General features: G+C 52.5%; 12 protein-coding genes across 12 annotated transcripts; 8 read left to right on the top strand and 4 right to left on the bottom strand.

Annotated features, from left to right (window-relative positions):
* Positions 1–39: 39 nt before the first annotated feature.
* Positions 40–2,098, top strand: N7510_002183 (glycoside hydrolase family 2 protein; the record flags this gene model as incomplete). The annotated part of the gene is made up of 4 exons (XM_056974110.1): positions 40–367; positions 427–643; positions 695–879; positions 933–2,098. 4 exons carry the CDS (start codon positions 40–42, stop codon positions 2,096–2,098), a joined length of 1,896 nt encoding a protein of 631 aa, XP_056839227.1.
* A 1,297-nt stretch (positions 2,099–3,395) lies between these two features.
* On the bottom strand, positions 3,396–3,596 carry N7510_002182 (uncharacterized protein; the record flags this gene model as incomplete). Its single annotated transcript, XM_056974109.1, has 1 exon — positions 3,396–3,596. The coding sequence occupies one exon, from the start codon at positions 3,594–3,596 to the stop codon at positions 3,396–3,398; it is 201 nt and encodes a 66-aa protein (XP_056839226.1).
* Positions 3,597–3,849: 253 nt separating this feature from the next.
* N7510_002181 (protoglobin family protein) lies at positions 3,850–4,832 on the top strand (the record flags this gene model as incomplete). The annotated part of the gene is made up of 3 exons (XM_056974108.1): positions 3,850–3,985; positions 4,045–4,318; positions 4,376–4,832. Coding segments are annotated over 3 exons (867 nt in total), but the record flags the coding sequence as incomplete, so codon positions are not given.
* Positions 4,833–6,072: 1,240 nt separating this feature from the next.
* N7510_002180 (cytochrome b561 domain-containing protein) lies at positions 6,073–6,861 on the bottom strand (the record flags this gene model as incomplete). Its single annotated transcript, XM_056974107.1, has 3 exons — positions 6,073–6,447; positions 6,517–6,767; positions 6,813–6,861. The coding sequence occupies 3 exons, from the start codon at positions 6,859–6,861 to the stop codon at positions 6,073–6,075; spliced, it is 675 nt and encodes a 224-aa protein (XP_056839224.1).
* A 141-nt stretch (positions 6,862–7,002) lies between these two features.
* Positions 7,003–8,733, top strand: N7510_002179 (uncharacterized protein; the record flags this gene model as incomplete). Its single annotated transcript, XM_056974106.1, has 1 exon — positions 7,003–8,733. One exon carries the CDS (start codon positions 7,003–7,005, stop codon positions 8,731–8,733), a length of 1,731 nt encoding a protein of 576 aa, XP_056839223.1.
* A 926-nt stretch (positions 8,734–9,659) lies between these two features.
* Positions 9,660–11,250, top strand: N7510_002178 (aldehyde dehydrogenase; the record flags this gene model as incomplete). The annotated part of the gene is made up of 4 exons (XM_056974105.1): positions 9,660–10,108; positions 10,161–10,554; positions 10,608–11,050; positions 11,106–11,250. 4 exons carry the CDS (start codon positions 9,660–9,662, stop codon positions 11,248–11,250), a joined length of 1,431 nt encoding a protein of 476 aa, XP_056839222.1.
* A 1,111-nt stretch (positions 11,251–12,361) lies between these two features.
* N7510_002177 (GPI anchored serine-threonine rich protein) lies at positions 12,362–13,189 on the top strand (the record flags this gene model as incomplete). The annotated part of the gene is made up of 1 exon (XM_056974104.1): positions 12,362–13,189. The coding sequence occupies one exon, from the start codon at positions 12,362–12,364 to the stop codon at positions 13,187–13,189; it is 828 nt and encodes a 275-aa protein (XP_056839221.1).
* A 644-nt stretch (positions 13,190–13,833) lies between these two features.
* Positions 13,834–14,308, top strand: N7510_002176 (DUF2462 domain-containing protein; the record flags this gene model as incomplete). Its single annotated transcript, XM_056974103.1, has 3 exons — positions 13,834–13,886; positions 13,955–14,039; positions 14,177–14,308. 3 exons carry the CDS (start codon positions 13,834–13,836, stop codon positions 14,306–14,308), a joined length of 270 nt encoding a protein of 89 aa, XP_056839220.1.
* A 467-nt stretch (positions 14,309–14,775) lies between these two features.
* N7510_002175 (uncharacterized protein) lies at positions 14,776–17,334 on the bottom strand (the record flags this gene model as incomplete). Its single annotated transcript, XM_056974102.1, has 5 exons — positions 14,776–15,378; positions 15,429–15,754; positions 15,804–15,912; positions 16,059–17,058; positions 17,114–17,334. 5 exons carry the CDS (start codon positions 17,332–17,334, stop codon positions 14,776–14,778), a joined length of 2,259 nt encoding a protein of 752 aa, XP_056839219.1.
* Positions 17,335–18,246: 912 nt separating this feature from the next.
* Positions 18,247–19,353, top strand: N7510_002174 (5'/3'-nucleotidase SurE; the record flags this gene model as incomplete). Its single annotated transcript, XM_056974101.1, has 3 exons — positions 18,247–18,258; positions 18,359–19,233; positions 19,284–19,353. 3 exons carry the CDS (start codon positions 18,247–18,249, stop codon positions 19,351–19,353), a joined length of 957 nt encoding a protein of 318 aa, XP_056839218.1.
* Positions 19,354–19,797: 444 nt separating this feature from the next.
* Positions 19,798–21,368, bottom strand: N7510_002173 (DUF5427 domain-containing protein MTC1; the record flags this gene model as incomplete). The annotated part of the gene is made up of 2 exons (XM_056974100.1): positions 19,798–20,780; positions 20,831–21,368. 2 exons carry the CDS (start codon positions 21,366–21,368, stop codon positions 19,798–19,800), a joined length of 1,521 nt encoding a protein of 506 aa, XP_056839217.1.
* Positions 21,369–21,963: 595 nt separating this feature from the next.
* On the top strand, positions 21,964–22,521 carry N7510_002172 (carboxymuconolactone decarboxylase family protein; the record flags this gene model as incomplete). Its single annotated transcript, XM_056974099.1, has 1 exon — positions 21,964–22,521. One exon carries the CDS (start codon positions 21,964–21,966, stop codon positions 22,519–22,521), a length of 558 nt encoding a protein of 185 aa, XP_056839216.1.
* Between the last annotated feature and the right edge of the window lie 1,476 nt (positions 22,522–23,997).

Here is a 23,997-nt window from a genome sequence, read left to right as displayed (position 1 = left end):
TTTTCATTCTTGATATTGTTGCGGTCCTAAGACATCATCATGCATCTAGCAAGGAGCCTTGTTGTGTCACTGCTGGCAGTCACCGGCTTTGCACTCCCGGAAAAGAGCGCTCCCAAGCAAGTTCGCAGCAGCTCCGGATACACCCTCAAGACACCTCCATTGACGACGCCGTGGACGGACGAAGTTGGCACCGATCCCTGGCCTGAGTATCCGCGCCCGCAGCTGGAACGCTCCCAGTGGCAGAATCTCAATGGCGTGTGGCAGTACGAGAATGCGTCGAGTCTCGATGCCGTTCAGAGCCCACCTTTTGGTCAGAACCTCGGCCAGGAAGTGCTGATTCCGTCTTGCCTTGAGAGTGGCTTGTCTGGTATGTTTCGTATCTGCCATAGCGTGTTGGTCTTGATATTGACTTGTTATCACGGGTAGGAATCCAAGCTGTAGATGCGCTGTACTCATGGTTCTCGAACTCGTTCAATGTTGACTCTTCTTGGAAGGGCCGGCGGGTTCTGCTCAACTTCGAGGCTGTGGACTACGAAGCCACTGTTTTTGTCAATGGCAAGCAGGCGGGTTTCCATCGCGGAGGTTACTTCCGCTTCACGCTCGACGTGACTCCCTATGTGAAGTTCGGCCAGGACAATGAACTGTGAGTGGCTCGGAAAATTCGACACGGACAAGAACTGATCAGGTGGTATAGACTCGTGTTTGTGCACGATCCCACGGACAGTGGCGACTATGTCATTCCCATTGGTAAACAGACGCTCCACCCGAGCCACATCTTCTATACTCCCTGCAGTGGAATCTGGCAGAGTGTATGGATCGAGTCCACTCCGGCGAACTACATCACGCAACTGGACCTGGCGGCTGACATGCACGGACAAGGTAAGAGCTGACATTCTTGATTGAATGCGCATTCACAGTACTAATAACATCAGTGAACGTCACCGTGCACAGCTCGAACCTGAACACCAGCACGCCCGTCGAGATCTCGCTGCACGAGAACGACAAGGTCATCGCGACTCACAGCGGTCCTTCGAACCGCCCGTTCCAGTTCAGGGTCTCTTCACCGAAGCTGTGGTCTCCTGACTCGCCTCACCTGTACAACGTCACCGTTAAGATGGGCTCGGACACGATCCAGAGCTACACTGGTTTCCGCACTATCTCCAAGGGCACCGTCGACGGTGTTGTGCGCCCGCTGCTGAACGGCGAGTTTGTGTTCATGTTCGGCACTCTCGACCAGGGATTCTGGCCTGATGGCATCTACACGCCGCCGACGCAGGAGGCAATGGTGTACGATCTGCAGCTGCTCAAGGATCTGGGCTTCAACTCGGTTCGCAAGCACATCAAGGTCGAAAACGAGCGGTGGTACCAGGCCTGCGACCAGCTAGGTCTGCTCGTCATCCAGGACATGCCTGCCATGCGTCCGCTCCAGACCACGGCCGACGGGGCCACCATCCTGCCGAACGCGACGCAGCAGGCCGAGTTTACCCGCCAGCTGACGCTCCTGGTGAACCAGCACAAGAGCTTCCCTAGCGTTGCAGTCTGGATTATCTATAACGAGGGCTGGGGCCAGCTCACAGACTACTACCCAGAGTTCGGGCTGACCGCACTGGTCCAGTCGCTGGATCCCACGCGGCTGGTGGACTCGACTACGGGCTGGTTCGACCATGGCGCTGGCGACTTCAGCGATAACCACCACTATGCCAACCCGCAGTGCGGCTCGCCCTTCTACTCGATCGACTCGAGCCCCTACGACGACACGCGAATCGGGTTCCAGGGTGAGTTCGGTGGGCTTGGAAACAACGTCTCCATTGAGCATCTGTGGAACGTCCAGGAGGCCATCGTGACAATCAACCAGACCTACGAAATCGACACATCTATCGACGCGTGGAACTACCGCAGCCACGTCTTGCTCGGCGAGCTCCGCGACCAGGTGGAGCTCTTCGCTTGCAGTGGTGGCGTCTGGACGCAGACTACCGATGTTGAGGGTGAGGTCAATGGCCTGATGACCTATGACCGTCGCCTGAAGCGAGTGGACGAGAAACAGTGGAAATCCGATATCCAGGCTCTGTATGATGCTGCTGATGCGCGCCGCAAATAATGCCACTGTGCAGGCTTCCTCGTAGTAGGGTTCTTTGAATATTTATTGGTATATACAGTTTGTTGTCTAGATTTAAAATCTCCGTTGTTTCTTATTTCCATTAGACCCTGGTTATCTCCCCGCATGCATGGTTGTCATCTATATGAACCGGACTGTCAGAAAATGCCATGAGTAAATAAGTCATCACCTGTCCATCCAAGGACCAAAATGAGCTGTCAACTCGTTTTTCAAACTCAAATAAATTGCGCCGAGATGCCCGATTCGGTATCTCTGCAGGAGAAGGAAGACACGCCTTAAGTAACTCACTATTCAAAAAAAAAAACTGTACGAGCCCTCTTCCATCCAGCGGCCAGATCATGCCAGGCTTCACCCCGCATCATCGTTCTAGAATCAAGGGTCTGGACGAGATCGGCACAGGGCATTGGTGATCGTCCAGCGCGGCTTGTCTGGACACCCTAGTAGCGTCTCAGGTTGAAAGCCGAACCAAGAAACGCGTGCCCCAACCACAACGAGTGATAAGCAATTATTTGATCTATCACCATCAGTCGCAGGGATGCTTATATCGTTGATCTGGTTTATTACTTCATTGCCGGGCGCCCTAGGTTTTATGTTCGTGTGGCTGCTCACTTTTGAACGTGTGGAAGTCTTTGCTCGCGCCTCTCCGGACATTCTACCACTCTCGGGCATCTAATCTCACCATCACCCAGTCCAAACCTAATTTCAAGCATCTATCCTTGGGAAACCTGCGTGTGTCGCGCTGAATAATGTCTGAAGCTAGTCCATTATCGTCGTTAAACGGCTCGTTTGTGGGCCACCATCCGTGTCGGCCCACAGCGCGGCGACGCCGCGCCTTGTCATACCGAAATATAGACCCTGCTTGAATTCAAGCTTCTAGCGGGATCGCATTGCATTTGGCAAAAGACAGTTATCTCGTTTGTCTAATCTTATGGTACTGTAAGGTGGACAACACTGAGATCTGAAGAATAAATGGTGGTCCCGGAAAAGAATTCCATGTCATCTCGGCTCTAGACACTAAAACGACGGGACCACAGCGGAGTCTCGTTTACGTCAATGGCTAACAGAGCAAGACTGTCAAAATTGTTTCTCTGGCCCTTTTCTCTTCCGTTCCCATGCTGTTTTGTCAGCCATCCCGGAGGTCTGACTATTCTGAGCAAGTCGCGATCAAAGCGCTCGAGCTTGATATAGATTGGAAGATAGGCCAAGCGCCTGCCACAGTGACAGCTGTCAAAGCAAGCCAAGACTTTCTTATCTCCGCATTCTTCATAGTTCGCTTGTTTCAGGTGATTGGAGAACGTTTCGAATCCCTGGAAATTGCACGGATCAGGGCACGTCTTGCTTGACTGCCTCTCATGGCTTCCACGCCCACTATGTAATTTAATATCAGAATCGCTTCGGCCGTGGTCTGATTCGGCGAGACAGACGAGTATAGGATCACTGTGCTGGAAAAGCTGTTCCTGGTGCCGAATCGAGGATCCATCGTTCTCGCCCGGGCAAGAGTCCCACGCGGTAGTTAGTTAGTAAAACCCTGCAGCGACACCACGGAATGGAGACCCATCATGGCGCCTCGTGGTTTTAATTTATTGCGGAGGGGTGAGTGGCTCTGCCGACAAGGTTTGTTTGGATTAAGCAAGAAGTATAAATACGTTAGCGGATGCCACGAGGCGCCTTAGTCTTTCCTTTTGAACGCTTTCACTTGTTTCCTCTACTGTGCTACTCACGGGTGTTCGAAGATCTCAGACCATATCGCAGCGATGGAGAGACTGCTAGACGAGGGCTTCCAGCCGAAGCATGTCGACCGGAAGGCGCTGTATGTCAATTTCGAGGAGAGAATCAAGTATCTCCACGACTTCCTTGAGTTCGGCATCGGTAAGATCCTCTTGTTAGGCATATGCCAGTCGCAGAGCTGACAATGAATCGTTGCACAGCGGACGTCGAGGCACTGGTGACGGGGGCCAAATATGTCAAGGCCCTGATCCCCACGGTGGTCACATTAGTCTACGAGAAGCTGCTACAACGTGATATCACATCACAGGCGTTTCACACACGGTCAACGGCCAAGGAAAAACCAGTGGACGAGGACTTTTTGACGGAGAACACGCCACAGATCCAACGCCGGAAGATGTTTCTGCGATGGTATCTCAACCGGCTGTGCCAGGATCCGACCAAGATGGAATTCTGGCGATATATCGGCAAAGTCGGGTGAGTACTGTGCCAGATATTATATTCCAAGATATCCGACTGAGACGAGGACCACAGAATGATGCATAGCGGACAGCTGCGCATGGACCCGCTCAATGTGGAATACATTCACATCGGCGCTTGCATCGGATACATCCAGGACATCATGATCGAAGCGATCATGTCCCTTCCGCAGCTCTCGCTGCGCCGCAAGATTGCCCTCTTGCGGGCTCTGACCAAGGTCCTCTGGATCCAAAACGATATGTTCGCGCGGTGGCATGTGAAGGACGGCGATGAGTTTGCCGACGAGATCTCACTCATGAGTAGTATGGATGACCGGGAGGGTCAAGACGCAGAAAAGCGGATGTTTGGTAGCAGTGATGCCTCAGCTTCCCCGGATGACGACATGTCGAGTCTGCGCAGCGCGAATAGTACGTTGCACTCGAGCAAGTCGAGAACAGACCCGACGGGGGTGTGTCCGTTTGCGAACCTGGGCAAGGCGTCGTCGACCGAGACAAAGATCTGGGCAAATTAGGGACGGACTGGATGGAATGGGATGGATGGCATGGGCAGGCGCAGACATGGAGTTGTTCGGTAGTTCTGTTAAGTGTTTGTTTACTTCAATGCTGGATCAATCAATTCCCTTGCAAGAGGACGTAAATATCACGTGAGACAACCCCGGATTAGTCATGAGTCGGCTAGCACAGTCGGCTAGGGAATTGATAGGGACACAACAGCTTTTGTTAGGGACACAACAACTTATGTAATCTGGGTAATTACATAAGTGAAATAATCATGTGATCTGTATTTGGATATCCACAGCAACATCATTCTAGAGTCTGTTCTACTATAAATCCATAGCTCTTCCCCCCCCCCTTCTGAAGCTCTGTAGTTTTCTACTTCAAAATGGACCCCCTACAGAGCAAATCTTCGATTCTTGAGAGCTTCTAATAGCCTCTATACGTAAACATGCCATGTCCTAAGGCTACATACACTATTACTACTATTTCTTTAAATACCAATCGCATTATTACTCTTGGCTGTGATCGTGGCAGTAAATACTATGATCGCATTAATGCACCAGAAGAGGCAAAGCGCCGATTGACAACTACACGACGGATTGGTTGTTCATTTAGGCTCTATGGGAAATTTACTGATAGTGGGAAGTGGGATTTATAGGTACGTAACCCTAGTCATAATCATACTACTAATGATATAATTAGCCACCTAACTGCCCGTACGCTTACAGAGGAGTAGCATCAGAAGATCCTTAATATGTCTGAGACCGGATCAAAACCGCGCCAAATCTTTATTCTAATTCAAAAGGGAATTCGAAGACTTTAGTGATACCTCGCGACGTCTATAATGCTCGAACTGCTTTACGAGGGCAAAAACTTAGTAATCGTACTCCTATTAAGCTTGTCCTAAAGACTCTATAGGAGAATCAGTAGAAATATGCTATTAAATAAGATAACGAAGGCTATATCGTCTTCTTTATGTTTATACATCCTGAATCGATTAGATACACTAACAAATATAATAGGATTTTTGTGCTTGATTGCACTTATAAAAGGAGTGGACCAGTCTTCCCTCCAGTAACTTCCTGCATGTTTTCGATGGGGAAGACCTTGATATATTCGAAGCCATAGAGTTGCGACTATTGAGCGAACGGCTACAACTGTTGGAAAAAATCATAAGCATGGCTTTGGAAGTCTCCGCATTGTATGCTGCTATTCCAACGTAAAGAATATGATTTGAGCACACAATGTCCTAAATTAAGCATGTTCTTGCTGTTGCTCAGTTCTTTCTGCCATCCCTAGCTCTGGTGCTGTCTTCGATTGGGTCCATTGTGTTAGGATTTCAGTTTCAAATAGAGCCGCTATCACGATAATGCCCATTCCGAAGATACCTCCCACCACTCCATAGGCGATCTTTCCTTTTGTGGTATTTGCAGCAAGTTTTAATCCTAGACCTCCATTGATGATTCCCAACAGAATCAGCGCTCTCCCATACCATACATGGATACGAGTCCATGCAGTCCGCATTTTTGTCTTGCGGAACCTAAGGTGATGAGCAAGTCCAATAAACGGTTGAAGGAGCATGAGGACTACCACAGTAGTGCCGATGATTGTATGCGGATTGTTTTCAAGCTGTATTCAGCATAGTCAGCATATGGATATCCAGCTTTTCTCGAATAAAAGTAAAGAGACAGTTCTCACTCGGTCCAGAATCTTTCCCACCCTAATTCCACACCCAAGCCCAGCAATAATCAACACCCAGCTAAACAGCTGCCATCCAGCATGTATCAAGACTGCGTTTTTGCCCTTGAGAAACCGAATGGCAAATACGCCGAGGGGCAGCATGACGGTGAATACGAGCCCCATCACTATAGCATGTGCTTTGAGGTATTTTGGTACCAGGTCAAGGTCTTCGTAGATAACCTGCGCGGATGAGGGCTCGGTGAAGAGGCCTGTCTATAGTTAGTCAACACTCTCAAAGTCTCGGAGAATCATACTACCAAGAACCCAGCACAAAGTCGTGGCACGCACATAGGAAGTCCACATTTTGTTGTCAGTTGGTTAATGATCTCTGAATTTGACATGCGATGGTGTGTCCAATGTATATATTTATATTTCACGGATTCTTGATGAAGTGTGTACCTCTGGGCCGTCTTATTGGTCGCTTCCTCTGTGAAACACCGAGAAATGCGATTACGAGAAATCAGCATCAGTGAAGCGTGCACAGCCCCTCGTATTCCAGCCAAGGGAAATAAATGCAACCGACCGAGAATTCCGAATGCTGAGTTTGCCGTCCACAACTTTCACGAGTCGGTCGCTTCTACTAGCAGATACCGTTTTGTCGGCATGACACCCCAGATCGTGAAGATTAAAGCCTGCATAGCTTGTCGGATGCGCAAAGTAAGATGCGACCGGAAATCTCCGTGCACCAACTGCAGCCGGTGGTCGGTGGAATGTGCATATCCCTCTCCTGTCAGGAGGTGCCGTCGACCATCGAGAAGACAACCACAAAGGAGTGATTGCGAATGCGAAAATAAGCTGCCTAGTCTGGGCCTATCAATTCAGTTGCACCAGCCAATAGTCTCAGATATCATTGTGGATGGAGCGAAGGCTTTGAGTCTACCTGACCAACCGGAAACTCCGGTGAATCGCGCTATTGCAACGACAGGTGACTGGAAGACCCGTCCGTTGAGGGGTCAAGTACGAACATGCTGGCAGTGCTTCGTTGAGCGAGTTGATCCTGTCGTGAAGATATTGCATCGGCCTAGCGTTGAAATGATTCTTATCCAGTCAATTTACCGTCCAGGCTCTCTAAATGGGAATCAAAAAGCCCTCATCTACGCTATTTACTTCTCCAGCATCGCGAGTATGTCTGACGAGGAAGTCCAGAATTTGTTCGGCATTGCTAAAGACACATCCTTGAGGGCATGTCGTTCGTCGACTGAGGAAGCACTGGCACAAGGGATTTTTCTGAATTTGAACGAAGACTTGGTCGCGTTGCAAGCATTAGTCCTGTTTCTGTCTGTCAACCGCTTGATTGGCGAGGCAGGAGTCGCCTGGAAGCTCACCGGCATAGCGAGACGATCTGCAATTTTTAACAAACCTGACCTCTCATCTTTTGAACATGAATTGCGAAAAAGGCTGTGGTGTCAGCTCTGGTATCTTGACCACCGGGCTGCCAGGGACCTTGGACAAGACGATGGATCGGACATGGTTCCCATTCCTGACCTTCCGTTGAATATCAATGACTCCGACCTCAACCCTGATTCAAGTACGCCCGCAACTCCTTGTACCGGATGGACCGAACAAACGTTCTCTCTCGTTCGATTCCAGATCGCAAGTGCGAGACAAAGAGTGAACCGAGATATTCCAACAGAAACAAAGAAACAAATAATCCAAGCATGTCAGAGGCGAGTCGAGGACCGTTATCTCCAATACTGTACTAGCAGTCAAGATCCAATCCAGTGGCTGACACGACATGTCGCCCATGTCCTTATCATGGAGATGTGGTTTGAGCTGTATAGTGCGGATACACTCACCATCAGTGTTGGACCTCAAAACTGTGCATGTAAATACGAGCAACGCGTCCAAGACTTTCTGTTCCTGCAGGCGATCGACATTGTCGATACTGCAGTCCGCTTGGAAGGAGAACCCCAATCTCGACAATGGGCTTGGCTGCTCAAGGGGTACCAACAATTCCGTCCGCTAGTCTTCCTGCTCAACGAGCTACACTACCGACAGGAATGCACCGCAGTTTCTCATGCATGGATGGTAGTAGAGAGCGCTTTAGTCCGCTGCCAGGACTCGCCGAATGGCAAGTTTCTTGCTAGATTAGAAGAGAGAGCCCATACTATACGGTTGCGCATTACAGGTTCATCGAGCGATGCGGTGCGAAGCTCCTATATCGCGCTGACATGACCAATCAGGGTGATGCGAGACCAAGACAGTAATTTTATGGAGATTTTCGGCCAAATATAAGCTTTCGTTCTCAAAGTCAGTTGATTAGATCGTAGCTAGTTCCGCCCTAATTCATCAGGTGGTCACCATCAGACGAAGTATCATCAGGCTCGATTCCTTTGTGCAAAGGCCACGTAAAATCGCGTCTTTTCCATCGAATGCCGCTTGGGATGTCTATCACTATCGTTGAGGTTCTCTAAAACCTAAAACAGTTAAGGATCTTATGATGTTCATATAATTCGATCCGACGAATTAGTGAGCAAGTTTCAAAGGCTAAAAGAGCTACAGAGATAGCTCCCTTAGGCCCCTGCCAAATGGATTTACAAGAACTATGGGTCTACCTTGCGCTCACAGTATTTTTGATTTATCAAAGCAAAATCAGGCTTTTCCGTTGGCAGATATCCACCCATTCTGGCGAATAGATCTTGATGGGGGTTCAGATTATCGTCCAATTTTGGAGCCTACCATTCCATTGCCTAAGCCTAAAAAAGGGAAGAGGGAGGAAACTTAGGCAGTTGAAATTATTGTAGAGCCTATACAGAAGAAGAAGGCGCCCCCAAAGTGCTCAATATGTGGTATAGTTTGGACCTACACGAAAGCCATGTAAACAATAGAGAGAATGAAATTCAGATACAATCACATGATTATCTTACTTATATAATCATTTTTATTACATAAGTTGTTGTGTCCCTAACAAAAGCTGTTGTGCCCCTATCAATTCCCAGTCGGCTAGCACAGCTTCCGTAATCGGCAGTTGGTTCTCCACACTCGGGAAGGATCATCTATGAGCTATCCATCGGCCCCTCTTCAATATTTCATGCAGAGTAGCAGTGTCCCCTTCTTTCTCTTTCTCTCATCATCCCACTCACCGCTCAATAATATCCATCATGACAAAGGAAACCATCACCCCGCTCCTCATCAACAACGAGTCCGTTGTGACCGATATCAAGTTCGAGGTCCGCGCTCCAGCCACCGGCCAGCTCTCAGGCCATTGCGCTGGTGCATCAGTCGACGATGCGACCCGTGCCATCGAAACCGCAAAGGCTGCCTTCCCCGCATGGAGCAAGATGAAGCCCTACGCGCGCCGCGACATCCTCCTCAAGGCGGCCGACATCATGGCGTCGCGCAAGGAGGAGCTGATCCAATATCAGCGCGAGGAGACCGGCGCGGGGCGGCCTTTCTCGGAGATCACGTTCCATCTGGGTGTTGACTTAATTAGGGACGTTGCGGGACGCATCCCTACGGTTGAGGGCACGGTGCCTAACGTGGCTCGAGATGGAGAGAGTGCCATGGTGCTCAAGCAGCCGTACGGGGTGATTTTGAGTATTGCACCATGGTAAGTGAAGTACCGTGCAGTCTATGGCGGATAAGCATTGACAGCATTGTAGGAACGCCCCCTTCGTCTTGGGCACGCGCGCAATGGCCCTGCCGCTCGCGGCGGGTAACACCGTCGTCTTCAAGGGCTCAGAGCTATCGCCCAAGTGTTTCTGGGCTCTGGGTGATATCTTCCGGCAGGCTGGCCTGCCGGCTGGATGTCTGAATGTCATCTACCATCAGGCCTCTGACGCTGCGCAGATCACCAACGCCCTGATTGCCCACCCGGCGGTGCGTAAAGTCAACTTCACGGGCAGCACGTTGGTGGGATCCATTATTGCGTCCACGGCTGGCAAGTATATTAAGCCCGTGCTGCTAGAGCTGGGCGGCAAGGCGTCGGCGATTGTTCTAGACGACGCAGACCTAGAGAAGGCAGCGACGAACTGCGCGATCGGATCATTCTTGCACGTGAGTATTTTCAGCCGTGGTGTCTCCAGTGGCACGCTAACAGCCAATAATAGTCGGGCCAAATCTGCATGTCGACGGAGCGCATTGTGGTCCAGCGATCCATTGCGGACCAATTTCGGCAGAAGCTGGCCGAAATCTCGGAGAAGATGTTTGGCAAGGACGCACCGGCGCCGCTGCTGGTCAACTCGGCGGCCGTCTCCAAGAACAAGAGACTGGTGGCGGACGCCGTGTCGCACGGAGCGAAGCTGCTGTTCGGCGATGCCAATGCCAGCGAGTCCGTCGATACTAGCATGCGGCCTATCATCGTCGAGGGTGTCACCAAAGAGATGGACATGTACGCGACCGAATCGTTCGGGCCGACTGTGTCTCTGATCGTGGTGGATACCGAAGAGGAAGCGATCACACTGGCCAACGACACGGAGTATGGCCTGACCAGCGCAGTGTTTACCAGCAATCTGTTCCGCGGGCTGCGCGTAGCCAAGCAGATCGATTCAGGGTGAGTCCATTTTTCTGGTCCGTATCGCATGCCGCGTCTAACTTGTAATCTCTAGGGCCGTCCACATTAACAGGATGACCGTGCATGACGAAGCCGTCCTGCCGCACGGCGGATGGAAGAGCAGCGGGTTCGGTCGCTTCGGCGGCGTGTCGGGCTTAGAGGAGTTCCTGCAGACCAAGTCGGTGACCTGGATGGAGTAAGGGTGGTTTGGGGGATTTCGGGCATGTCATTTATAGCATCAGTGTCTCAGCGACCCATTTTTAGGATTTATTGTAGTTACGAACATAGATCGCTCACTGCGGACGATGACGGCCGAGGATCAACTAAAATTGGTCTGTGTTTTGTCTTACCGCCAAGCTAAAAATGGCGCCCAGCGAACCAGGGCTGCGCGTCTCCACCAGTCAGGAACAGGAAAGAATCACGGCCAAGTGAGACAGCAGCCTAACAGTTATTCGGTTACCTAGCCCCAGTGAGATACGTACATACTCGGTATAGGGTTCAGTATGTACAACCCTGCCCCTGATCGACCGTGGATCTTTTCCGCTACGATCTCTGGACCGAACCGGTCTGTTTTGGGCGTGTGGAGTGGCCGTGCTCGAGTTCCAGTATTGGGGGAGGTGAATCCTTTGCAGAATTACCGACTTCTGTCGTGGCTTCCCCGGTGGTAGACGGAGCGTATGATGATTTGTCTCTGTACATTCTTGGCAAGGTTGGGAATGACACGGAGGGTTCCAGCCGTGGCGTCGCAAGGAAATGAAAGGCTTGCCCGTTATAGTTGTTGAGTGGATAGACCCAGCGCCAGTGTTTCCTAACGAGCCACCCACGGAAGTCGTCTTACTCGAGACGAATTGCCGGCAAATCCGCCCTCTTTTCCGTTCCCCTGTCGTCCCTATGCCGTTGACGACGGTACCCCTGATCACCAATTGCCAACCCAGCCGCAGCAAACACGAGCAGCGCCCACGGGGAGGGAGCGCTAACGCATGGCACCGTCACATCTGTACCAAACAGCCCCCTGACTACATCCAGTCGATAATTCTCGCTTGGCCCTACACTAGGACCAACAAAGCCGCCCCACGGGAAGACCTGAGATATGCTCCACCCGCATTCTGATTGACGGACAAGCCACTCTTAGGCTCAAGGCGGACTGCCGTCACGTAGAAATAATGCTGTGCCCATCTTTCCCTCCCTCTTTGATCTCATCGCCACACTCTTTTTTCGCCTCCAACGGCCAGTCACTCTTTATCTAAGAAGCCAAATCAATTGTCCCAACTCTGTCATTCTTTCTGAACAAATCCCCAATCATATTCCAAGATGCGCTTCTCTACAGCTACAGTCCTTTCCGCCCTTGTGGCCCTGGCCACGGCCTACACCCAGCCCAACTACAGCAACCCGCCCTTGGGGAACCCGATCGCGTCGCCCGGTCTGAACGAACAGGTTCCGGAGGGAAAGCCCTTCACCATCACCTGGGCCCCGACTACCAAGGGCGACGTCTCGCTGGTGCTGCTGCGCGGCCCTTCGACCAACGTCCAGCCGCTCGAGACCATCGTCGAGAACATCCCTAACTCGGGCTCCTACGTCTGGACCCCCGGCACCAACCTCACCCCGGATACCACCCACTATGGCCTGCTGCTGGTTGTTGAGGGCACGGGGCAGTACCAATGGTCTACTCAATTCGGCATCTCTGCCCCCGCTGGCTCTAACTCGGGCTCTGGCTCTGGCTCTGGCTCGGGATCTGGCTCGGGCTCTGGCTATGTCTCCACGACCTCGAGCACAACCTCAAGCACCACCTCGAGCACCACCTCGAGCACCACGACCGAGTGCACTACCACCACCACCACCAAGAGCAGCACTACTACCAGCGCCTCGACCAAGTCCACCACTAGCACCACCACCACCACAACCGCCGTGACCACCACCGTCGCCCGGGCCCCAACCACCACCACTATCAAGACCATTGTCGCTCCCAAACCCTCCAAAACCCCGGCAAGCACCACCCTACGCGCGACCACCCCGCCCACATCCCCGTCCATCGCGCGGGCCAGCCCCACGACAACCCCCTTCAACGCCGCGGGCCGCAACGCCGTCAGCGTGGGCGCCGCCGCCGTCGCCGGCGTGGTTGCTTTCGCCATGGCCTTCTAATCTAGTTGTCTTTGCTTACCGGACTGTGCGCTCTTTGTGTATTCTGTGATATCTGTGTGTGTGTTATGTTTTCTGTTTTCTCTAACTATGAACTCTTCTTACTCACGATCGATCGGGGGTTCACATTGTTTCTTCTTACGCGGCTATGCTATGAGACACCTACATACCTAACGGAGATACCCCCTGTTAAGTTGACAGTCCGGTTGATCGATCGGATAAGAACCTGTTTATTCTATTTTATTCTACTTATTTTTAGTTTCTGTGTGGATTCCTAAGGTTGTCATCACTAGGCGCCTTACACTTGTAACTGTTTCTACTGGTGTTCCACCGCGCACAGGGGGATATCCAGGTCGTAGTGGTTATGCTTCCAACCTTTATAATTTTGGCATTGGATTTGGTGGATATCTGGCACAAGTCGAAGTGGATTGTTGTCACTAATAAATCTAAGAATCATCCAGAGATTGTACTGTAGATCTAGATCCGGTGGAGTAAACAAAACGGATCACGTGATTGATAAGCGATAAGGATTTTTCTCTCCCATCGACTTCAACTCCAACTCTCTGGCCATCTTGTCTGTGCTGCTGGCAGTGCTTCCACCTCTGCAATCCACATCATCTCGCTGGTTCCAGCTCCAAACCAACATCATGGCACAAGGTATCATCAAGAAAACAACCAAGCCGTCCGCGGGCCCAAGACGGTACGTTCTTAGCAGTGCTCGCAATGTCTCGAGAAAATCCACCATATTAACCCAGGGGTACTCTTCAGGCCGCCGTCCAAGACGACAAAACCAGGTCCGCGCCAAGTCGCCCCCAAGAAAATCTCTCTCATCAAGCAGAATAAACTGAACAAGGTACGACCGACACCCGCACCCACCACTGTCTGTGCTTGTGGCCTTGCTCCATCCAGTCAGCCCTTTTATTTTTCATTTCTCTTCTATGGTAACTCTATTATTATTTCTAACTGTGATCCTGTTGTTATTCCTTTTAGAAAATCAGCTCCGGCCTCGTCGCAAAAACGGAACGCACTCTCGCGCAAAAGGCGGGTCATCTTGAGATTCTGGCTGGTGGGAAGAAGTCGAAGGCGAAGGCGGGTGATAATAAGGGGGGTCAGAAGAAATGATCTGGTTTTTTGTGTCTGTTGTTAGTTGTTAAGTTAAGGAGTTGGTTTGGGACTGTGTTTCAATCTTTTATCATCATCAGACATATACACTGGCTTTTACTACCGATATTCATGAATTGATGCGATACCCTGTTTTCATTTCTCTTCTACTTGCCAAATTTTGTAATAATGATCCGGATATGGATGTTTCATAATCTTGTTTCTATTATTCTCGAATACGAAGAAGTATGGATGTAGTGGGAAACCATGTACAGTAGTAAAACAGCCACAGGCTGGGCCGTGTTTGAAAGCCCATCCATAAACCCACATGGCCATATCATCAATCATCAACAAGAAAGAAAGAAGTGCAAATGTCATAATCCATCAGCAATAAATAAAAAAAAGGGTATCAATAAATTCCAACTCCAATCCTTGTTCGCAGCCCTCCCAATAAACCCACAAATGCGCCAGCAAGATCACGATTATCCTCACCTACGGAACTTGGAGATCTGTGATGGGACGCCAGCTTGCTCGATCAACTCGCGGCCACGATCCATCCAGACCTGGAATCCCGCGTCGGTCGGGTCAGAGGGGAAATCATCCCACACGGCGTTGGCCGAGTCGGCGTATGAGGACCAGATGCCCTTGGGGACATCGTTCATCGACCACGCGGGAAGCTTTGCCAGGACGCATGTATAATAGACGTAGAGAATGCGGCAGAGCAGATCGACGCGGTCGACATAGTGCTGCTGGCTGGGATCGGGGTTCTGGCCGCCGTCGCCGAGACACTTCCACCAAGAGACGCGCCAGCGGAGGGTGAGCAGGATCTGGCCCAATTCCCCCAGGAAACGGATGTGAGTTTCGTGCGAGATCTGCTTCCACTTGATGTTGTAGAAGTCGCGCTCTAGTTTGCGGAATCCTTCGACTTCGAGCATGCGGCACACGATGCGGGAGAGTTGCGCAGCTAGCAGGATGTCGCGCTGATGTTCCGGGTTATTGATGTCCATGGATCGCTCGTCACTTGTTGAGTCGAGTGAGACAAAACTGTATCGAGCACGGCTGGGCATGTTGTTCCATTGTGACAGAAGTGACTAGAGACACATCAGCAGGTGAAAAGACAGACTTTTCGGAGGGTACTCACATAAGCATTGTTCATCGGGTCGCAGTCCTTGACGCAAGACAACCAGTTCTTCGATTTGTCCTTGGACTCGACGATTCGACGGTCGATGAAATCAAGGAACGTCGACTTCAAATTGCCATTGTACTCGCTCAGGCCCTTCAGGAATTTGTACGTCTCGCCCAGGTCGAGGACATACAAGGATCCCCAAGACTGGCTGGCGCGGATGTTGAACCGCCCTTGGCGCTGCCCCAGGAAAGACAGGAGTTGATTCAGATCGAATTCGGACGGGATCTCCATGCGGACTCTAGTGGATCCATCGATCGTGGGATGATTGACAGCTCGTTGAGCTGGAAATAATTAGTCGGAGACCAAACAACGCACATAATAGGGACGTACAGATATAATTGCAGGTTCCAAACTCAACAATGCTGGAAAAGCAAGCACGCGCACAGGGCTGCTCGTGGAGAGTAGGACGGCAGGCAGTGCATGGTGAGATTCCATCGCACTGAATCATAGTTAGCTTTCGTCCTGGCAAAGACTTTAGGGTTCTTACCTTGCGTTTGTTCAACCGGCACTGCACACAGGTATCCTTATTCTTCCTCCGCATACCGGCGTTGGCTCTTCCAACCATGCTCAGCGGGCCCTTGCGACGAGCCCCGCGGGGGGTGTGACAAAGTCTGCAGACGCAATGGCGCCGCCCTGTCCATCTTCCTGGACAATCTGCAGCGGCTTGGCTGGGGTCTTGTCTGAGGAATTGGCTGAATTGCGGTTCTTGCGCTTGCGGACCGTAGCCGGAGACTGCATGGCGAGCGTGCGTTGACCGGCAGATGAGGAGGATCGCGATTTTGACGGCTTATCCGTGAGCAATTCTATTGGAGTCTCGGTGACTACGAAAGCGGGGACAGGGTGGGAGGCCTCGGGGGAACTGGAGTCTGGAGTAATGACTTTCCACTCATCCTCATCCAGTTTGTGTTCTGCAAAGGCAGGGGGGTCGTCGCTGGTCGCAGAATAGGAGCATTCGTACAGTCCAGACAGGTCGCCCGAGACGGACGAGTTCTCGGACTTGTATTGAACATGGTCTGTTTGGTCATTTTTCTGGTACGCTGAGGCGGTTGTTTGGAGCGAGCCAGCCGTCATCTGGGACTGGGGCTCCAACCCATCGAGCCAGCGTAACTCGAGAGACCGGGACGCGGTTTCAAACTCCCGCAGGGAAGAGTCTTTGGGCTGCTGTGACTGCATTGCGAGTGGAACGGAGCCTTGCGCTGGATCTACATGGTTCATTGACATGTCCGGTGTGAGGTCCGCCCAAGGCTCCGGCACCAGTTGAAAGGATGCCGGGATCTGATGGAACGACATCATGGCCTCCGCCGAGGCGTTTGAGAATCCATGATCATGCGGCACCTCGCCTGCATCGTCGACGATAACCGCACCGGCAGAAGGGGTCTGTCCTTTGCCGTAGGGGTAGAGGAGAGGTGTTTCCACGGGCATCCCAAGCCCCCCGACAGAGTTGATGAGCTGAAAGTGTGGCCAGGACTCATCGGAATGGAAATTGTCATCGGTTGAGGAGGGGATCGTCCTGGGACTGATGGTGCCGCTGCCGGTGCCCTCGATGGTGCCGTCGGTGTAGTTGAAGTTGTCAGGCGCGATACTACTAGGATGATACAGTCAGTGTACTGGGCCACAGATCGTGCCGCACGGGATCGAACCTATTGCGAAACTCGCTGGACTGATCCAACAGCGACCTCGTCAACGGGCCCTGGAAGGACCCTAGATCGGCGATATCGGCATCGCACTGGCTGGACTCCTGGCTGGTGTCCCACTCGGGCGGCTGGTCGTATCTTTCCCACGACGAAAAGCCGTCTGTTTGCCAATTGTCGAGGATTTTGGGGTCGATACCCGCAGCGGTGCCGGCGGTGCCGCAGTCCATACAGGGTACGCGGGAGGGGAGTTGGGCGACAGGAAAGCAAAAGACGCAAAAAGACCGAGCTTTTTGCGACTTTGCGAATCAGAAGTCGAAGGGGGTGTCGCGACAGACAGACAGAACGTGGGTGTGTGAGAGAAAAAGAGGGAGAGATGAATCAACGGGTTTTTCCCCACCACAGATTTTGCTGATACGCACAGGCCAGGTTAGGAGAAGTATAGAAAGGAGATCAATAAAATAATGAATGTAATGAAGAATTTAGAAAAAGAAAAGAAAAGAAACGAAACCGGACAGCCATCAAATCTCTTTCATTATCAGTAGAGTCAGAGGGCTGCTTACGCGACTCGATCGTGTCAGAGAAATTGATTCTGCAGGGGTCAGAGCGAGTACTATAGGATCGGACTGGTGGCTTCCGAGCAGCCGCCTGGACGAGGGCATTTCATAATATTGAATGCGACATGATTATTATTGTGATTCTTCTTCCTCTTTTTCTCAGTGGTATCATAGTCAGCGACCTTTCCGACATTTCCTTCTTCGGATCACAAAAACAAAAACTCTTCATGCCCGACGGATGCGGTTCACCGCAGCCTCTTTTCGGCCGCGCCCAAAACGGCGGTCATGTATGGTCGATAACATGAAAATACATCACACCTTCGTGGTATTTTACCATTTCGCGCGATGTACCGTAAAGAATGACATGACCAAACCCGTCTCTCAACTGCCGTCCCCCACACCCTGAACAGCTTCACCGCGACCAGAAACGCTCCGGTCATCCAAGAAGGAAAGCCAGCACCGGGCTCAACCCTTATCCAGCTTGCCCCAGATGCCGCTATAAGTGTGGGAGACGCCCCTCCCATAACTCTAGGACTGTAATAACCGCCTAATAATCGCCGTTAGCGCTGAGAAATTCCATCAGCCATGCATATCCTGGTAAGTCAAGGGATCGACATGCTTGCTTTTTTTTCCTTGGTCACGATCAAGAAAAGCAAAGCACAAGGACGGACTGAATGGTCGCTAACTCGCGCCACAGGTAGTCAATGATGACGGCCCGCCCAACAGCCGCCTCTCGCCGTACATTCGGCCTCTCGTAGACTCCCTCGAAGCCGCCGGCCACCAGATATCCGTGGCCATCCCCGCGGCATCGCGGTCCTGGATCGGCAAAGCACACCTGATCGAAGCAGCCCTGACCGCAAGCTACGTGGACCGCGACGCATTCCGCGACGACGGTACCTGGGACGAGCAGCATGCACCATCCTCCTCTACAGAGAACCAGGACTGGGTGGTAGTCCGCAACGGCACACCAGCCAGCTGTGCTCAGCTGGGTCTATACAATCTCTTCACAGACCGCCCACCCATCGACCTGGTGATCTCGGGCCCGAACCACGGACGCAACGCCTCGACGATCTACAATCTGTCTTCAGGAACTGTGGGCGGGGCCTTGGAAGCTGTGTTCTGCGGGAAACGCGGGATTGCCGTCTCCTTCGGCAGCAAGGATGCACAGCCCGCGGAGATCATTTACGCCGCCGCGAGGCTGGCTGTGCGGTTGGTCGATCATCTGGTGAGGAACTGGGATCCGCGCGTGGAGCTGTATAATATCAACATCCCAATGCGCGAGGACGTCGAGTCTCGGCCTGTTTGCTATACGCGCACTCTGCCCTATTACTGGTCGAAGGGGTGTCTGTATGCCGAGGCGGGTGGTGATTCGAAGATGGTGAACGGCACATCATCCAATGGTGTCTCGTCGAAGGAGCAGTGCAATGGTGTTGCGGTCAACGGACATGCTGAGGCGCCGGGCCGTAAGCAGCGCCATTTCAAGTGGTCTGCTGATCTGTCTGATATGAAGAAGAGCCTGCAAGCCAGTGAAGAGGGTACGGATGCGCATACCGTGCTGAATGGGTCCACCAGGTACGATACTCTCTCTGTGATCCTTGTTGCTTGTACTAATCCCTTTTCAGTGTGACTGCTCTTCGTGCAAATTTCTGGCACGTCCCCGGCCTCGAGGGGCCATTGCACCTTGACCAATAGAGGCTACATAGCATTAGTGATGCACTTTTTCTTTCTATTCAACAGATGCGTCATGTGGAATGGTTTCCATGTTGCATTTCGGCGCAGGGTTTCTTGGGTTTTGCATCATGATAAATGACTTCGGTTTGATCATTGCCGTCTTCCCAGAAGTACAGAGCGGAGGGCAAGCAGAGAGACTGCCCTCAATCGCCAAACAAGGCTTGTACATACATCATACTAGAGCAACAACGATTGCAAGAAAAAATACAAAGACGATTTACGACATGCCAGAATTTGGAACTCATTCCACCACGATCATCGAATAATTTGGCCAAAACGATTGCTATTCAAGGAATACGAGGCTCAAGGGCATATGGCGAGATAGTGTAAGTAAAAGGGGTGGTGTATCACGAGAAACAAAAGCACAACGGATGCGTGAAAGCACCAAAAAAAAACCACAGAGCCCTACAGGGCACGCGCGGCCTCTCCTGCACCGCTCTCGACGGTCGACACCTGCTCGGCTCGCATCTTGCCCTTGCCAACACCACCCTCGCCGACACCCATGCGGCGGGCGACATAGCGCTGCGCAACGATGCCCGCAGACAGCGAGAGTGCCTCTTCCACCCACTCGGCAACCCACTCGCGCGGATCCACGCCACCGCTCTCAATAATCTCCGCGATAGCCTCCGGCGTGACAGCTCGTGGCACCTGCGCGTCCTCAGCGTCTGGGCTCTCCACGGCAGGGGCCGAGGCATCAAGCCACTCGATCCATTTCTGCGGCAGGGCCTGGGAGACGGCGTGGAAGGCGATGCCGTGCACGGGGTCGTGCAGGTACAGGGCAAAGACAATCTCCTCTTCTGTCTCGTCGGCGGCCACTGCGCCGGCCGGGGTAGTGGCTTTCTCGCCTGTCGCGCCCCCCTGGAACAGCTCTTTGGACACGCTCTGGCTCACGGCCTGGATGGCCAGGAAAATATCGCTGCTCCGCACGGGGTTGGATTCGCTCAGCACTTCTGTGGCTTGCTTCGCTGCTTCCTCAATTCCACCCCGCGTCGAATAATACTCCGTCGCGTAAGACTCTGCACTCGCGCGCGCAAGCTTGGTCCCCGGAACGAGACCTGGCACCGCAGAGATACTCCGTGGGCTGCCGGGCGTGACCGTCCGCCACCATGGTCCGTCATTCCAGCCTGTGCTCGAGAGCTGGTAGCCCGCAATGTCCATCCCCCGCTTGGGAGCGGACTCCTGGCCCCGCTGGATTACCAGCAAGTCTCCGCCTTCGACTTGGGCCATCACGCGCGAGAACACGCTGTACACAAGAGGGTCCAGTTCGGGATACCCGGACAGATCGTGCGTCACATGGATCTGTAGGCGTTCGTGGGAGGAGATGGGGGGCGCAAGGGTGTGGATGAGATTGGTGAACGTGGGAATGGCCATGTTGCGCAACTCGCCGCCTATGTAGCAGGGTTAGCAAGGAACTACCAGGGTTGAAGGGAAATCAAACCAAATTCTCTTAGAGCTCCGACATTGCCCTTGACCTGCTGAGCCCACCGCTGGGCCTCTTCGTTGTTCTGGATCTCCTTGACCGCCGCCTCCGCCTGTTTCATGGCTGCGCTGGCCGTTGCGAAGAACCCGCCCCACCATCCGCCTTGGGACTCCTCATCGGTTCCATCCGTCTTTTCAGGAGCAGCTTGGGCTTGATCGGCTTGCGGCACGGGACGAGAAGACCGACCTGTTTCCTCGGACGCGCGGGCGGCGATCTTGTCCTCGCTGGTTCGGTCGATGGTGGCACTAGGCCGGGGAGAGCGTGCGGTGGATGGCCGCGCTTTGTCAGAGGACAGGCGAGGCGTGCCGGGACCGCTGCTGGGGCGCTGGGTAGCTAGGTGGTCCAGCTCGGCCAGGATGTCCTCCTGCTCGGATTTAGCATTGTTGGAGACCGCTGGGACGGAGCGCTTGGATTCCTTGTCGGCTGAGTCGACGCCGAGGTTGTCGAACTGAGCTAGGAGCTCGTCGCTGGTGGGTTTCGCAGCCTTGGGCGGCATGTTTGGGGGTTGTTCAGGAGAGGTGACGCGCAGCGTGTTGAGTAAGCTCGAAGGCGGTGATGTCGATACTGGGACTGCCAAGACCTAGCATGGGAGAGTCGACGTGAGCAGCTAGGGTCAAGGTCAACTGAATGCCGCTTTATATATGGTGAATAAGGAATATTGAACTTGATCATCAGATGGATATGTCTCGGATTTCATTATGCTGTTGTGGCAGGTTTAGTTAGTTCGTGTTTTGTTTGGAGACTTATACCTATGCCGATATATACTTCGCTGGTCTAACACGTTATTTTGGTTGACGACACTCCTTTATTAATACTCCCGATCATCAATTATTCCACTACCTTTCTCTGAAGTCCATTCGGGGGACAACCATCCGGCACTCGGCTCCATTCCGATGCGGAACCGCGGCGGGGTTCCTTCAGTACCCGCGATGGCTTAAATACACCCTTCTTCCCTATTTTTCTCGAGAAACATAAGCTTGAACCGCAATACTTAGTACTAACTACACCATTGACCACGTTGGTAATCCCTGCTATAACCTATTATTGCCCCGGATGCACGCTTACCCGAGATCTACTCTACAGCCGCCACCATGCGTCTGCCCTACGTCCCGGACCCGCCACCGACCAGCACCCCAGAGGAAGCAAACATCCTCGCCAGCGTGCAAGCCCGTCGAGCACCCAACCCCCTGCTCCCTCTCGACCTAGCACTTCTGCACTCGTTCCCCGTGACGGATGGCTGGAACTCGTTTATCGGCGCCATTCGCACCCGCACCAGCTTGTCCACCGTAGTCCGGGAACTGGCCATCTGCCGCGTCGCTGTGATCAACGGCGCCCATTTCGAGTGGGAGCAGCATGCACCGTTGCTCACCGCGGGCGGTCTGAGTCGAGAGGCGTTGGATTTGGTGGGGGATGCACAGGTGGATTTCTCGGACGAGAAAAAGACCACAGTCTTCAGTGCGGAGGAAAGGGCGGTGCTCAAGTATACTGACGCGATGACCAAGACCGTGTCGGTCCCGGATGAGGTCTTTCAGGGGTTGAAGGGTTGCTTCAACGAGAGGGAAGTGGTGGAAATTACGGCGACGGTTGCGGCCTACAACTGTGTCAGTCGGTTCTTGGTGGCATTAGATGTTGGAGAGAAGAATCATTGAGGGTGAAGATCTGCGGGATGTTGATCAGAATGCTGCAGATGATACCTCGTACGTTGACTGCCATATACTTCTGATGAAGTACGTAAGAATAGTATAAATCTAGCTGTGCGAGTACTTGGTATCGTGTCTGAGGATTTGGAGTATAGTCGACAAGCCCATTCGGGGGTTCATTTTCGTTCTACTTCCACGCTTGTAGTGACTATGAGGTCATCAGCCATCCGATCTGCCTTTACTTCATTCCTGGCAGCTCTTGAGCAGCACATTTTGCAGATATGACCAACCAACGCCCACTCGACTCGACGGACTATCACTCAACCCGACTGTGATTTTTCTTGCTAGAACGTCCGCCGCTAGGTTGTTGCCTTACTTTCCAAGTCTTCTCGATCGGGTCATGTGACCCATAGTCCGCCACCGTGTTTTTTCTTCCGGGCAAATCTTGCCTGGAGCGTTGTTGAGATCATGTAAATAGAGTGAAATAGAGGGAGGTATGAATCAACAAGAATAAGAGATGATTTCGTCCGTCCGGTTATCGCAGTCGATCCGCGCAAGTAGATACTCGCACGGTGATTGGCCCGTCTGGACCCAGACAGAGGTCCCGTCAGCCCCGTCTACAAACTAAACTACTCAATCTCTTTTTCTCTTGCTTCCCCCAGTCGCCCTTGGGCTCTTCTCCCAGCTGTATTTGTCTCATCCCGGGTTTCTCGATCCCTCGGATTCTATTCCCTCCATCACTGCCCTTGACTCTTCTCTCCCCTCTGCGTTTGTAACATCCTATTCACCCGTACTCGCACTCTCATCGGTCCTCCCTGCCACGCTGTTAGCAGCCAGGCATTGCGGCCATTCCCCATCTTTCTTCCCCCTTTCTTCTTTTCTCGACTGTATCCTCCTCATTGTTCTATCCCTTGTCTCGTGTACTAAGACCGGACAAACCCTGTGGTGCTCGGCCAGCCACCACTACTCGAGGTAAGTACACATCCCTGGCCGCCCGCGCCTAGCAACAACTCTTGTTGCAACGCCCCCATCGCTGACCCCGTCTGGCAGCCATTTACATCGTCTGCACATCATCGTCAGGAACGGATCGAGATCCCCTGGAACTCATGGTAAGTGACATGTCGCGCGCTGTTGAATCATAGTCGCTTTTTTTGCTTCTGTACATCCACTTCCCATCCTGATCCACACACACAACCCGGCCCCGACCGGGTCTTTTTCCCTTGGCTTGGCAATTCTTTTGATCTGTTCAGTTGTCTGGGATGAATATCCATGATGGATGCATGGCCACATCCCCATTCTGCTTATGCTTCTTTGTGACTGCCCCCCTGCGTTCGCCCGCCGGCTCCCCTGGCCCTGAGGGTCAAGGATTGCGCTGCGATTACTTCTGGCGGCTTGGCACCCGCAAGCGAACCACCCAACGACTGACCCAATCTATACAGATCACCTCGCGACCGTCTGTTCGCCTGTGAACCTTCTCGTCTCTTG

This window comes from Penicillium lagena (assembly GCF_028827675.1).
Source record: "Penicillium lagena strain IBT 129212 chromosome Unknown utg000001l_segment0_segment0, whole genome shotgun sequence".
NCBI lineage: Eukaryota > Fungi > Ascomycota > Eurotiomycetes > Eurotiales > Aspergillaceae > Penicillium > Penicillium lagena.
This window is presented reverse-complemented; position numbering and strand designations above follow the sequence as displayed.